Source organism: Oncorhynchus keta, chromosome 9, assembly GCF_023373465.1.
Source record: "Oncorhynchus keta strain PuntledgeMale-10-30-2019 chromosome 9, Oket_V2, whole genome shotgun sequence".
NCBI classification, from domain to species: domain Eukaryota; kingdom Metazoa; phylum Chordata; class Actinopteri; order Salmoniformes; family Salmonidae; genus Oncorhynchus; species Oncorhynchus keta.
Genome location: NC_068429.1, coordinates 39,029,671 through 39,043,396, shown reverse-complemented (window position 1 = coordinate 39,043,396; position 13,726 = coordinate 39,029,671). Strand labels below are relative to the sequence as shown.

Genomic DNA, 13,726 nt, shown 5'->3' with positions numbered 1-13,726 from the left:
GTAATTTACCATTTATATTTAAGAAGGGAGACATACAAATTGGTGCATTCATCTTATGACATCCAGTGGAACCCCTTTTAACAGAAATCTTTTTTAAGGGGGTGAGAAGGATTACTTTATCCTATCCTAGGTATTCCTTAAAGGGGGGGTTTCAGGTGTCTCGGAAGGCCTGATGACAGACGGAGTCCTACGTAACGTGAGGGAGTGTGTTCCACCATGGGGGAGCCAGAGCAGGAACAGTTTTGACTGGGCACGCCTGTACCTCAGTGGTAGGGAGGCGAGCAGGCCAGAGGTGGATGAACGCAGTGCCCTTGTTGAGTAATCAAGGGCTGATTGCTCACCAGCTGTACAAGTCCCATAAAGCTGCCAGAAGGGCAGCACACAGAGGAGGACTGGGGGAAATAAGGTGACATCCGTGTAGTTGGAGACGGTGGCCGACAGGATACAGCAAGACCCGGAGCCCGAAGACGGTATCCCGGAGAGGGTCTCATGGGGGAGACCTATCCTTTTCTGTTGATTTCTTATTTAATAAACACCCTTGAAACAGAACTAATCATACACAGTCCGTGTCTGGTCTGTGTAAACATCTTGACCAAACCCCTGGTCTACCACAATATATATTTTTAAATAATCATAAATGTGACCAGAGGACAATACCCAAAGTATTTCAAAACCCAATTTCCCTGTAAGATTTGTAGGACAGTGTTTGTATTTAGCCTACAACATGTCATGAAACTTCTTGAAGCACGGCTCCACCCTTCAAAGTGGCACAAAATGAAGAAAAAAATAGTACTTAAACAATAATTCAGTAAATGCAATAAGTATTAGATTGAGAAAGATTCAAAAAATGCACCCATACAAAGTAGGCTATTGTATCGACAAAGATGTTTACTTTGTATTAATGTAAAAATGCAAACTTAATTACTGACTATTGTCCCTCCCCATGAGGAAATTTTGTTGCAGTATCATGTACACTAAGTAGAATTTAATACAGTAGAAAACAAATTTACAATACAACATTCATAACATACCACTAAATAAGAGACTAGCCTGCTGCCCTTACTGGGTCAATAGGAGCATTAGCCCGAGCTGTTTAGGAGGGATATCACACCTGGCACAAATGATTGTCTAGTTCCGTTTTCCTTCCGGGGTGCCCTACACCTGCACCCAGAGGGGAGTAGTTCAAAGTTCAGGTAATATATAATAATAATATATGCCATTTAGCAGACGCTTTTATCCAAAGCGACTTACAGTCATGTGTGCATACATTCGAAGGGGTGGTCCCGGGAATCGAACCCACTACCCTGGCGTTACAAGCGCCATGCTCTACCAACTGAGCTACAGAAGGACCAGGGGATGGCTTGGGTCTAAATAATTGTGAGCCTTGCTGAGGGCCTGACCTTACAGATCTCATCCAAGCTACCTGTGGTGATAATCCTTCTCTGCATATTTTTCTGGCTGACAGTGGCATTGCCAAACCAACAAGCAATACAAAAGTTAATACTCTCAATTTTACAGGTTTTAGTAGGCACAATTGACTCAACACAGAAGTTTACATTGTTTCAGACTATGTGTGAGTTTGTTAAGATCAGAGCTGCTGTCCTCATACCTCTCACATAGTACATTCAAAACACCCTTGGAGACGAGTGATACTATTGTCGTTCCAGATGAGGACAGTTTTAACTGTAGGTTTCTCCCTCTCCAGGAGCAAACAGTCGGTTGGCCGAAGGTAGACAACATTGTGGTCTGATGTCCCCAGTGTAGGTCTGGTGGTGGCAGAGAAAGCATTTGGTATTGTCCCATAGCACAAATTCCGAGTCTTATTTTTCCTGGTGTGACATTTCACATACTGTTGGTACGTTCGTAGGACCTTGTGCAAAGTGCAGTTGTTAAAATCCCCTAAAATGTACTTTGGTTGTGTCGGGGAGATGGATTCCAGTTTCTGTGACAGATAAATAATCTCTGATGCCTTTGCTGTATTAGCTTTCGGTTGAATGTACACAGTACAATGTCGGGGGTACCGAGTCGCTCTCTTACCAGGATCAATCTACACCACTGGTCCCTGACAAGCAGGCAGATGCCACCACCGTGATGTTTCCCTGTGACGGTCAGATCAGTCCGCTCTGACCAGTGTGAAGCCGGCCGACTTCCCTGTCCGGGACTCTGTCATCCAGCCAAGTCTCAGTAAACGGCAGCAAACAGGCCTCCCACTATTCATGTTGGAAGCGCAGAGTCGCTGACAGCTCATCAGACTTTTACCCTCGCTGACTGGGCGTTGATCAGTAAGGTGGTGGGTAAGGGAAGTTAGTTCTTACATAATTTTTTAGGTCTGTCTGATTCCCCGCGTTCTACACATTTGGGTTTGTAATCCACTCGCAGACAATCAGGGATTAGATGTGCCACTGGGATATCCATTGCGTCATGTTTGAGTTGCATTGAAGTAGAAACTATCTGCTGTATATTGGAAACTGCTGCCAACAGTGTTTTCCTAATTTAGTCCACTTTGTTTTTATCCGCTATTGAACGCAGTTTATCCCGTCTTAAATTTGATCAATTATTTACGTAAAAAATATCTAAAGTTGTATTAGGAAAGTTGTTTGAAATGTTTGGACAAAGATTACAGGTAGATATTTTGTAGTTATGTTGCGCAAGTTGGAACTGGTGTTTTTCTGGATCAAACGTGCCAAAAACATTGACATTTTGGAGATATAACGATGGACTTAATCAAAGGACCAATATGGGACATATTGGAGTGCCAACAAAAGAAGATCTTCAAAAGGTAAGGCATGAATCATTATTTCTGAGTTTTGTGTCGCGCCTGTCGGGATGAAATAGGATTGTCTGTGTTTGTTTGATGGGGTGCTATCCTCAGATAACACACTGCTCAAAAATTAAAGGGAACACAACACAATGTAACTCCAAGTCAATCACACTTCTGTGAAATGAAACTGTCCACTTAGGAAGCAACACTGATTGACAATAAATGTCACATGCTGTTGTGCACATGGAATAGACATCAGGTGGAAATTATAGGCAATTAGCAAGACACCCCAATAAAGGAGTGGTTCTGTAGGTGGGGACCACAGACCACTTCTCAGTTCCTATGCTTCCTGGCTGATGTTTTGGTCACTTTTGAATGCTGGCGGTGCTTTCACTCTAGTGGTAGCATGAGACAGAGTCTACAACCCACACAAGTTGCTCAGGTAGTGCAGCTCATCCAGGATGGCACATCAGTGTGAGCTGTGGCAAGAAGGTTTGCTGTGTCTGTCACCGTATTGTCCAGAGCATGGAGGCGCTACCAGGAGACAGGCCAGTACATCAGGAGATGTGGAGGAGGCCGTAGGAGGGCAACAACTCAGTCATGGTGTGAAGGACAAATTAGAGGAACTTCTTCATGCAATTAAAGCCTTTAAATTTGGGAAAACTCCAGGGTGGCATTTCTTTGGGGGCCGCACAGCCCTCCATGTGCTCACCAGAGGTAGCCCGACTGCCATTAGGTACCGAGATGAGATCCTCAGACCCCTTGTGAGACCATATGCTGGTGCGGTTAGCCCTGGGTTCCTCCTAATGCAAGACAATGCTAGATCTCATGTGGCTAGAGTGTGTCAGCAGTTCCTGCAAGAGGAAGGCATTGATGCTATGGACTGGCCCGCCCGTTCCCCAGACCTGAATCCAATTGAGCACATCTGGGACATCATGTCTCGCTCCATCCACCAATGCCACATTGCACCACAGACTGTCCAGGAGTTGGCGGATGCTTTAGTCCAGGTCTGGGAGGAGATCCCTCAGGAGACCATCCGCCACCTCATCAGGAGCATGCCCAGGCATTGTAGGGAGGTCATACAGGCACGTGGAGGCCACACACACACACACACACACACACACACACAACTGAGCCTCATTTTGACTTGTTTTAAGGACATTACATCAAAGTTGGATCAGCCTGTAGTGTGGTTTTCCACTCTAATTTTGAGTGCGACTCCAAATCCAGACCTCCATGGGTTGATAAATTTGAGTTCCATTGACAATTTGTGTGATTTTGTTGTCAGCGCATTCAACTATGTAAAGAAAAGTATTTAATAAGAATATTTCATTCATTCAGATCTAGGATGTGTTATTTTAGTGTTCCCTTTATTTTTTTGAGCAGTGTAGTATGGTTAGCTTTCGTGGTAAAGCCTTTTTGAAATCTGACATAGTGGCTGGATTAACAAGAAGATTCTTTAATCCTAAGCATAACACTTGTATCTTTCAATATTTATGATAAGTATTTCTGTAATTTGATTTGGCTCTCTGCTATTTCAAATGGCCGGATGGTATTTGAGACAATGCATTACTGAACATAACGCACCAATTTAAACTGAGGTTTTTGGACATAAAGAGGGACTTCATTGAACAAAACAAACATTTATTGTGTAACATGTAGTCCTGGGAGTGCCACCAGATGAAGAACAAAGGTTAGTGATTAATTTAATCGCTATTTATGACTTTTGTGAGCCATCTCTCCATTTCTCTCTTTCTCCCCTTACCCATCTGTCGATCGCCTCCTTTGAATTTCATGCTGTCATAGTTACCAGCCCTTTCAAGCTTAACATCCTTATCATTTATCGCCCTCCAGGTCCCCTCGGAGAGTTCATCAATGAGCTTGATGCCTTGATAAGCTCCTTTCCTGAGGACGGCTCACCTCTCACAGTTCTGGGCGACTTTAACCTCCCCACGTCTACCTTTGACTCATTCCTCTCTGCCTCCTTCTTTCCACTCCTCTCCTCTTTGACCTCACCCTCTCACCTTCCCCCTACTCACAAGGAAGGCAATACGCTCGACCTCATCTTTACTAGATGCTGTTCTTCCACTAACCTCATTGCAACTCCCCTCCAAGTCTCCGACCACTACCTTGTATCCTTTTCCCTCTCGCTCTCATCCAACACTTCCCACACTGCCCCTACTGGATGGTATCGCGCCGTCCCAACCTTCGCTCTCTCTCCCCCGCTACTCTCTCCTCTTCCATCCTATCATCTCTTCCCTCTGCTCAAACCTTCTCCAACCTATCTCCTGATTCTGCCTCCTCAACCCTCCTCTCCTCCCTTTCTGCATCCTTTGACTCTCTATGTCCCCTATCCTCCAGGCCGGCTCCCGCTCCGTGGCTCGACGACTCATTGCGAGCTCACAGAACAGGGCTCCGGGCAGCCGAGCGGAAATGGAGGAAAACTCGCCTCCCTGCGGACCTGGCATCCTTTCACTCCCTCCTCTCTACATTTTCCTCCTCTGTCTCTGCTGCTAAAGCCACTTTCTACCACTCTAAATTCCAAGCATCTGCCTCTAACCCTAGGAAGCTCTTTGCCACCTTCTCCTCCCTCCTGAATCCCCCCCCCCCCTCCCTCTCTGCAGATGACTTCGTCAACCATTTTGAAAAGAAGGTCGACGACATCCGATCCTCGTTTGCTAAGTCAAACGACACCGCTGGTTCTGCTCACACTGCCCTACCCTGTGCTCTGACCTCTTTCTCCCCTCTCTCTCCAGATGAAATCTCGCGTCTTGTGACGGCCGGCCGCCCAACAACCTGCCCGCTCGACCCTATCCCCTCCTCTCTTCTTCAGACCATTTCCGGAGACCTTCTCCCTTACCTCACCTCGCTCATCAACTCATCCCTGACCGCTGGCTACGTCCCTTCCGTCTTCAAGAGAGCGAGAGTTGCACCCTTCTGAAAAAACCTACACTTGATCCCTCCGATGTCAACAACTACAGACCAGTATCCCTTCTTTCTTTTCTCTCCAAAACTCTTGAACGTGCCGTCCTTGGCCAGCTCTCCCGCTATCCCTCTCAGAATGACCTTCTTGATCCAAATCAGTCAGGTTTCAAGACTAGTCATTCAACTGAGACTGCTCTTCTCTGTATCACGGAGGCGCTCCGCACTGCTAAAGCTAACTCTCTCTCCTCTGCTCTCATCCTTCTAGACCTATCGGCTGCCTTCGATACTGTGAACCATCAGATCCTCCTCTCCACCCTCTCCGAGTTGGGCATCTCCGGCGCGGCCCACGCTTGGATTGCGTCCTACCTGACAGGTCGCTCTTACCAGGTGGCGTGGCGAGAATCTGTCTCCTCACCACGCGCTCTCACCACTGGTGTACCCAGGGCTCTGTTCTAGGCCCTCTCCTATTCTCGCTATACACCAAGTCACTTGGCTCTGTCATAACCTCACATGGTCTCTCCTATCATTGCTATGCAGACGACACACAATTAATCTTCTCCTTTCCCCCTTCTGATGACCAGGTGGCGAATCGCATCTCTGCATGTCTGGCAGACATATCAGTGTGGATGACGGATCACCACCTCAAGCTGAACCTCGGCAAGACGGAGCTGCTCTTCCTCCCGGGGAAGGACTGCCCGTTCCATGATCTCGCCATCACGGTTGACAACTCCATTGTGTCCTCCTCCCAGAGCGCTAAGAACCTTGGCGTGATCCTGGACAACACCCTGTCGTTCTCAACTAACATCAAGGCGGTGGCCCGTTCCTGTAGGTTCATGCTCTACAACATCCGCAGAGTACGACCCTGCCTCACACAGGAAGTGGCGCAGGTCCTAATCCAGGCACTTGTCATCTCCCGTCTGGATTACTGCAACTCGCTGTTGGCTGGGCTCCCTGCCTGTGCCATTAAACCCCTACAACTCATCCAGAACGCCGCAGCCCGTCTGGTGTTCAACCTTCCCAAGTTCTCTCACATCACCCCGCTCCTCCTCTCTCCACTGGCTTCCAGTTGAAGCTCGCATCCGCTACAAGACCATGGTGCTTGACTACGGAGCTGTGAGGGGAATGGCACCTCAGTACCTCCAGGCTCTGATCAGGCCCTACACCCAAACAAGGGCACTGCGTTCATCCACCTCTGGCCTGCTCGCCTCCCTACCACTGAGGAAGTACAGTTCCTGCTCAGCCCAGTCAAAACTGTTCGCTGCTCTGGCCCCACAATGGTGGAACAAACTCCCTCACGACGCCAGGACAGCGGAGTCAATCACCACCTTCCGGAGACACCTGAAACCCCACCTCTTTAAGGAATACCTAGGATAGGATAAAGTAATCCTTCTCCCCCCCCTTAAAATATTTAGATGCACTATTGTAAAGTGGCTGTTCCACTGGATGTCATAAGGTGAATGCACCAATTTGTAAGTCGCTCTGGATAAGAGCGTCTGCTAAATGACTTAAATGTAATGTAAATGTAAATCTCCTTGGCTGGAAAATGTCTGTGTTTTTTTGTGGCTAGGCGCTGTCCTAACAATCACATGGTGTGCTTTCACCGTAAAGCCTTTGAAATTGGACACGGTGGTGGGATTAACAAGAGGTTTATCTTTAAAATGGTGTATAATACTTGTATGTTTGAGGAATTTTAATTATGAGATTTCTGTTTGAATTTGACGCCCTGCAATTTCACTGGCTGTCCCACAAATCCCAGAGAGGTTAAAGGGAACTTACTTTAATAGAACATGGTTTTAAAATGCAATAGGGGTGCACAATTTATATTTACAATATCAAAAGGGATGCAAAAATGGCACAGTACTCGTGCAGACACATAGATGGTTGCCATCGAGACCATTCAGTAACTGTAGTGCTATCAGTCCTAACTAATATGCCATTGAATAGTGTGTATTTCTAGATCTGATTTTCAACTGAAGCTGTTGATGGACGTAATGTCAAGTTGTTTCTACCTGACATGGCGAGGTAGTTGATGTCGTGACCAGCAGCCTTGGCATAGGCTCCACTCTGGCCGTAGCCAGTGAGGCGTGCGTAGATCAGACGAGGGTTCTCCTTCAGTAGCTCCTCTGGACCCAGGCCCAGCTTCTCCATAACTCCTACACAGAAACACACAGTTAAAGGAGAGGAACAGACTTTACCTTCAAATTAGGAATAAAAGTACAGAGGCGTAACAAAGTGTACCATTAGCCAGTCACAGCTTATTCAACACCAAACACTTAAACCACATCCACAGAAACAGAAGACAATGCACCACAAAGCAAATAAAGCCTGAAGCTTCTTGCAAACCATGTAGTTGAGGTTGGTCCAGGGACACTGTCTGGCACAGTCTATTTCTTTCTATAGACCCTGCACTCATGACCATCAGACACACCAACCAGTGCAAACCCTGGGAAAAAATGTCCTTTCAATACAGCCACCAGCTGAATTGATGGAAGTGGGAAAGTAAGTACAGCTCACATTCAACAGAAATACTACCAAAAATGTACAGAAACTTGTTACAAATGAATCACCAAACTATATTTTGAAAGAGGAAGCAAAGTACTTTAAGCATATGTTGTTCTCATTTCAGGATCCTCCCATCTCCACGAACTGAATATTTGTTCTGTTAAAAGTGTAAAATTAACAGCTGTACAGAAAGACTAATGTGAAGGACAAATTAGAGGAACTTCTTCATGCAATTAAAGCCTTTAAATCTGGGAAAACTCCAGGGCTGGATGGCATACCAGTTGAGGTATATCAAACCATTTTGATGTACTCAAAAGGTCCTTTATTAGGATGTTTTAGGCTACCATTTTTATAGGAGTGGCTATCAGACACTAAGCAAGGTGTTTTTTTTAATTATATGAGCAAAAAAGATTCAATTCTATTTGGAAAGGCAAGCCTGACAAAATGACAATTATATACTGAACAAAAATATAAAAACACGTTGGTCCCATGTTTCATGAGTTGAAATAAAAGATCCCCGCATTTCTCCTTTGCCAAGATAATCCATCCATCGGACAGGTGTGGCATATCAAGAAGCTGATTAAACAGCATGATCATTACATAGGTCCACCTTGTGCTGGGGACAATAGAAGACCCCTCTAAAAATGTACCGTTTTATCACAAAACACAATGCCAGATATGTCTCAAGCGTGGGGGAGCGTGCAATTGGCATGCTGACTGCAGGAACGTCCAGAAAATTGCCAGAAAATGTAACGTTTTTTTTCCACTACCAACGTTGTTTTAGAGAATTTCGCAGTACATCCAAGCAGCCTCAGAACCACTGACCATGTGTAACCACGCCAGCCCAGGCACTCCACATTCAGCTTCTTCAACTGTGGGATCATCTAAGACCAGCCACCTGGAATGCTGATGAAGCCGTCTCAGGCAAGCTCATCTGCGTACTTGTCATCCTCACCATGGTCTTGACCTAACTGCAGTTTGGCGTCGTAACCGACTTCAGTGGGCAAATGCTCACGTTCGATGGCTACTGGTACGCTGGAGATGGCGTCGTGTGAGCGAGCGGTCAATGTTCTGAACAGAGTGCCACATGGTGGTGGTGGGGTTATGGTATGGGCAGGCATAAGCTATGGACAGCGAACACAATTGCATTTTATCAACGGCAATTTGAATGCACAGATATTGTGCCGAGATCCTGAGGCCCATTGTCATGCCATTCACCTGCGCTATCACGTTATATTTCAGCATTATAATGCACGGCCCCATGTCGCAACAATCTGTACACAATTCCTGGAAACTGGAAATGTCCCAGTTCTCCCATGGCCTGTATGTGTCTTCTGCATTTAACCTGAGCAAAGAGCTTAACCTTTTTTACACCACAGGAGGAGAGAAACTCACATTGTAACCCAGCACAGAAGTAGACCAGATGAGAGCAATTGATTTCACTCTGGTTTTAATTACAGTGTTTAGGAATGGCTGCTTTGACCCATTTAATAGGGAAAACAGTGGACTACATTTGTTTTTGGACAACTATGATTCTTTTTTATTTTTTTAAAGGAGGCTTCTTCATGAAAATAAAGCGCTAAGATTGTTCCCTTGATTAGCAAGGAGGAGTCTCCTTTTATGAATTGATGGTACAATTTCTGATACTATACATTGGAATGTATCCCAAGTGCACTGCACACTTGGAAGATGTCCCTCCGAATCCAGTATGAAATTATTCCATTTTGATTTCTGAGCTGAAAATAAAATGCACTGGTCTACGCATTGCGGTCTATGGATAAACCAATAATGCGTCAAAGGCTTATAGTTCCATCACACGTTTCACTTTTACATGTGTTTTGGGCAGAATACATGTGGGAACAATCAAACTGTGTATGGGAATCCTTTCCTTATTTATGACTTGGCCAACACCAGCTGGTGCATACAAATGCATTTTCTTACACTGTATAGTACATCCACTCCCAATCAGGCCGTGGTGGACATGTAATGTTGCTCTCTTCATTTAGTAAATAGTTGATACCTTTAACCCTGACTCTCATCTCTTATCACCTGTCAATAATTGACCACGTTTCTACAGAATAGAGTGGCATTCAATCACCCCATATATCTAGTCTTTAAGGGGGCATTTTCACAATTCAGTAACTGAAATATTCAAAGAAGGCCAAATATGAACATATCTGACCTTTGCGGAAGGGCTCAAGGAGGACATCTGATTGACTGCAGAGTCTTTTCAGCACAGCTACTCCCTCTGGGCTCTTCAGGTTGATCGCCACCGAGCGCTTGCCTCGAGCCTGCGTGTCCATTGCCATTGCAACCTTGGTCCGGTCCACTCGGATCACCTTGGCGCCAAAGTCAGCCAGAATCATGCCGCAAAAGGGCGCTGGGGCCAGGCCCGCAAGTTCGATGACACGCACACCAGCAAGCGCCATGAATGCAACTGCTGTTGAAAGATGGGTGTTCTAATGTATTTTATGTGATGTAATGAACATGCTATTCAGTGTGACAGTGTGCGGTTAACCCATCATAACAATTACATCATTTGAACACCTTTATTAACTATATATATTATTTACATTTTGTTACATGCTACTGTGCAGTCAATATAGGTTGATAACGGGTTTTGTACAATATAAATCTATTCAATGACAGCCGCGGGCAACTTACAATGAATATGGGTCATAGTTCACTTGGCAGGGTTGCTTCCATTACTATCTAGGCTAAGTTCTCTTTTGACATGCTATGTAGATAAATAGCGAACACGCAGTACATGTGCTAATGTTTGAAGTATTCAATTATAGTGTTTGGGCATAACTCTATTTCATAGAAACTCAGAAACACCTACCTTTGCTGGACAACAACAACAAAACTCAACCAAATATTTCTGACTACGGGTACTTCCTGGTGACGTCCAACTCCTGGTGGTGCATGGGAATTGACGTCTTTAAAAAATCACTAAACGTGGAGAACTCGTATTGGACAGTCATTTGTAGAGAATAGAAGGCATTGCATCAGCGTCTTTTTGTAGGTACTAACGGAGGCCATAGTCTGATTAATCCAGCTGTAAATACATAATTAATTGGTATACAACATGAAACGAATGCTTGCAAAATCGTGTAAATGTTCCTTACAAACCAGAACGTTGAATACAATTACATTTGAACTTACTTTACTGGTATGCTGTGTGGTTTGTCCTTCAGCTGACATTTGGGACAAAATATCCACAAGAATGTATTGTTTATCCAAAGAGGAAGAGGCGAAGCGAGAGGTTGTACTCCGCCAAAAATCTGTCCAAGAAAATAAGTTTTGTATGGAGGTCAATGAGTGTCGAATTTGGTCAACAACATTTGTTATTGCTCAATCGCTATTTGGGGCTTATTTAATCGAATAGGCGTTTTGTAATAATTCGGTTATTACAAATCCACTGATATAAGTGGACGAAATTGGCATTTCGGCAACTTTGAAAAAAAAAAAAAAACTTTACATCAGAGTTGTGCCTATTGTCATAGAGATAGATAGAGGACTAATCGTGGATACATTTTAGCACCGACATTGCCATTGAGACAGGGCTGACAACTTTTGAAGAAAGCTTGGAGTGACAGTTGCTCTATGAATTTCATTTCCCCCTGGCACAACCCCTAGACAGGGGATCTGAGGGTCTTCCCCCAGTAAAATGTTACTGTTTTAAAGCTAATTTCCTGCCATTCTATGTATTTTGACATTGCTTAGGCCTATTACCAGGCTGGAAAATAAAACAAATACAAAACACAGGTCAGGTGTATTCAGCATGTTTTGAACAATAAATCAACACTCAAAATGTGAAAGCTTTGTTACTTTGGGGGATGACATTTTAAGTATGCTAATATTTTTTAAAACATTTTTTGGGTGGTTTGACACTTTATTCAGACAGTAATTACATGAGATGGGGAGACAGGCAAATGGGAAGAAACAGTGGGATGGTTGGAAGTAGGGACTGATCTCTGTTCTCAGGTGGAATTTTATTTTTTTATTTTTTATTTATTTCACCTTTATTTAACCAGGTAGGCTAGTTGAGAACAAGTTCTCATTTGCAACTGCGACCTGGCCAAGATAAAGCATAGCAGTGTGAACAGACAACAGAGTTACACATGGAGTAAACAATTAGCAAGTCAATAACACAGTAGAAAAAATGGGCAATCTATATACAATGTGTGCAAAAGGCATGAGGAGGTAGGCGAATAATACAATTTTGCAGATTAACACTGGAGTGATAAATGATCAGATGGGCATGTACAGGTAGAGATATTGGTGATATTGGTGTGCAAAAGAGCAGAAAAGTAAATAAATAAAAACAGTATGGGAATGAGGCAGGTGAAAAAGGGTGAGCTATTTACCTATAGACTATGTACAGCTGCAGCGATCGGTTAGCTGCTCGGATAGCTGATGTTTGAAGTTGGTGAGGGAGATAAAAGTCTCCAACTTCAGCGATTTTTGCAATTCGTTCCAGTCACAGGCAGCAGAGTACTGGAACGAAAGGCGGCCAAATGAGGTGTTGGCTTTAGGGATGATCAGTGAGATACACCTGCTGGAGCGCGTGCTACGGATGGGTGTTGCCATCGTGACCAGTGAACTGAGATAAGGCGGAGCTTTACCTAGCATGGACTTGTAAATGACCTGGAGCCAGTGGGTCTGGCGACGAATATGTAGTGAGGGCCAGCCGACTAGAGCATACAAGTCGCAGTGGTGGGTGGTATAAGGTGCTTTAGTGACAAAACGGATGGCACTGTGATAGACTGCATCCAGTTTGCTGAGTAGAGTGTTGGAAGCCATTTTGTAGATGACATCGCCGAAGTCGAGGATCGGTAGGATAGTCAGTTTTACTAGGTAAGCTTGGCAGCGTGAGTGAAGGAGGCTTTGTTGCGGAATAGAAAGCCGACTCTGGATTTGATTTTTGATTGGAGATGTTTGATGTGAGTCTGGAAGGAGAGTTTGCAGTCTAGCCAGACACCTAGGAAAGCTGACGTGTTAGTGCTAAACCTGGCTCTGCACAGGAAATACGACAATTAATGGTTGATGGCAGTGGACTGCTTTCAAGGTAAGACATTTTGGATTTTGTCATTTGAAATAGGGCTGGAAGAAAATCTTGCTTGCTCTACAGGAGGGTTGGCCACCCCTGATCAATGTTTCCCAAGTGCTTGGTGTTTGAAAATGTTCTTGTTATAACAATACTTTTTTTCTCAAAATCACCCAGCCTTCAAGAATAATCGAATATCAATATTCAGATGGTTTATGCCTACTAGTTGAAGATCCTTGCCATCATCTTACTCTACATAGACAAAATATGATGTGTTTATGAGTTGTGAGTCCTCCTACCATCTCTGCCTAGCTTGTGCACAATTTAAAATTAAATCAAATGTATGCCTACCACGCTGCACCTTGGTCTTCATTTAACGACGGACGTTACAGAAGATCTCACCACCAACAGACCAAGCAGCATGGTCAGGAGGACTGGACCTGGGAGGAAATCCTGGACAAGGTCCGGGGAGTATCGCCATCCGAAGG

The 13,726-nt window shown here is 44.6% G+C and overlaps 1 protein-coding gene across 3 annotated transcripts in view; it reads right to left on the bottom strand.

Moving 5' to 3' along the window:
* The window catches only part of amacr (alpha-methylacyl-CoA racemase), a 53,425-nt gene extending 41,964 nt beyond the window's left edge, over positions 1-11,461 (bottom strand). The window contains exons 1-4 of one of the 3 annotated variants that reach the window (XM_052525823.1): positions 11,354-11,461; positions 11,031-11,246; positions 10,371-10,625; positions 7,696-7,839 (exon numbers count right to left, since the gene is read on the bottom strand). In XM_052525823.1, the coding sequence (XP_052381783.1) occupies positions 7,696-7,839; positions 10,371-10,617 (391 nt within the window). In that variant the 5' untranslated portion in view covers positions 10,618-10,625; positions 11,031-11,246; positions 11,354-11,461. Of the gene's footprint in view, positions 1-7,695; positions 7,840-10,370; positions 10,629-10,852; positions 10,875-11,030; positions 11,247-11,353 lie in introns of those variants that run through there. The other 2 variants (XM_052525822.1, XM_052525821.1) reach the window with 2 other exon arrangements.
* Between the last annotated feature and the right edge of the window lie 2,265 nt (positions 11,462-13,726).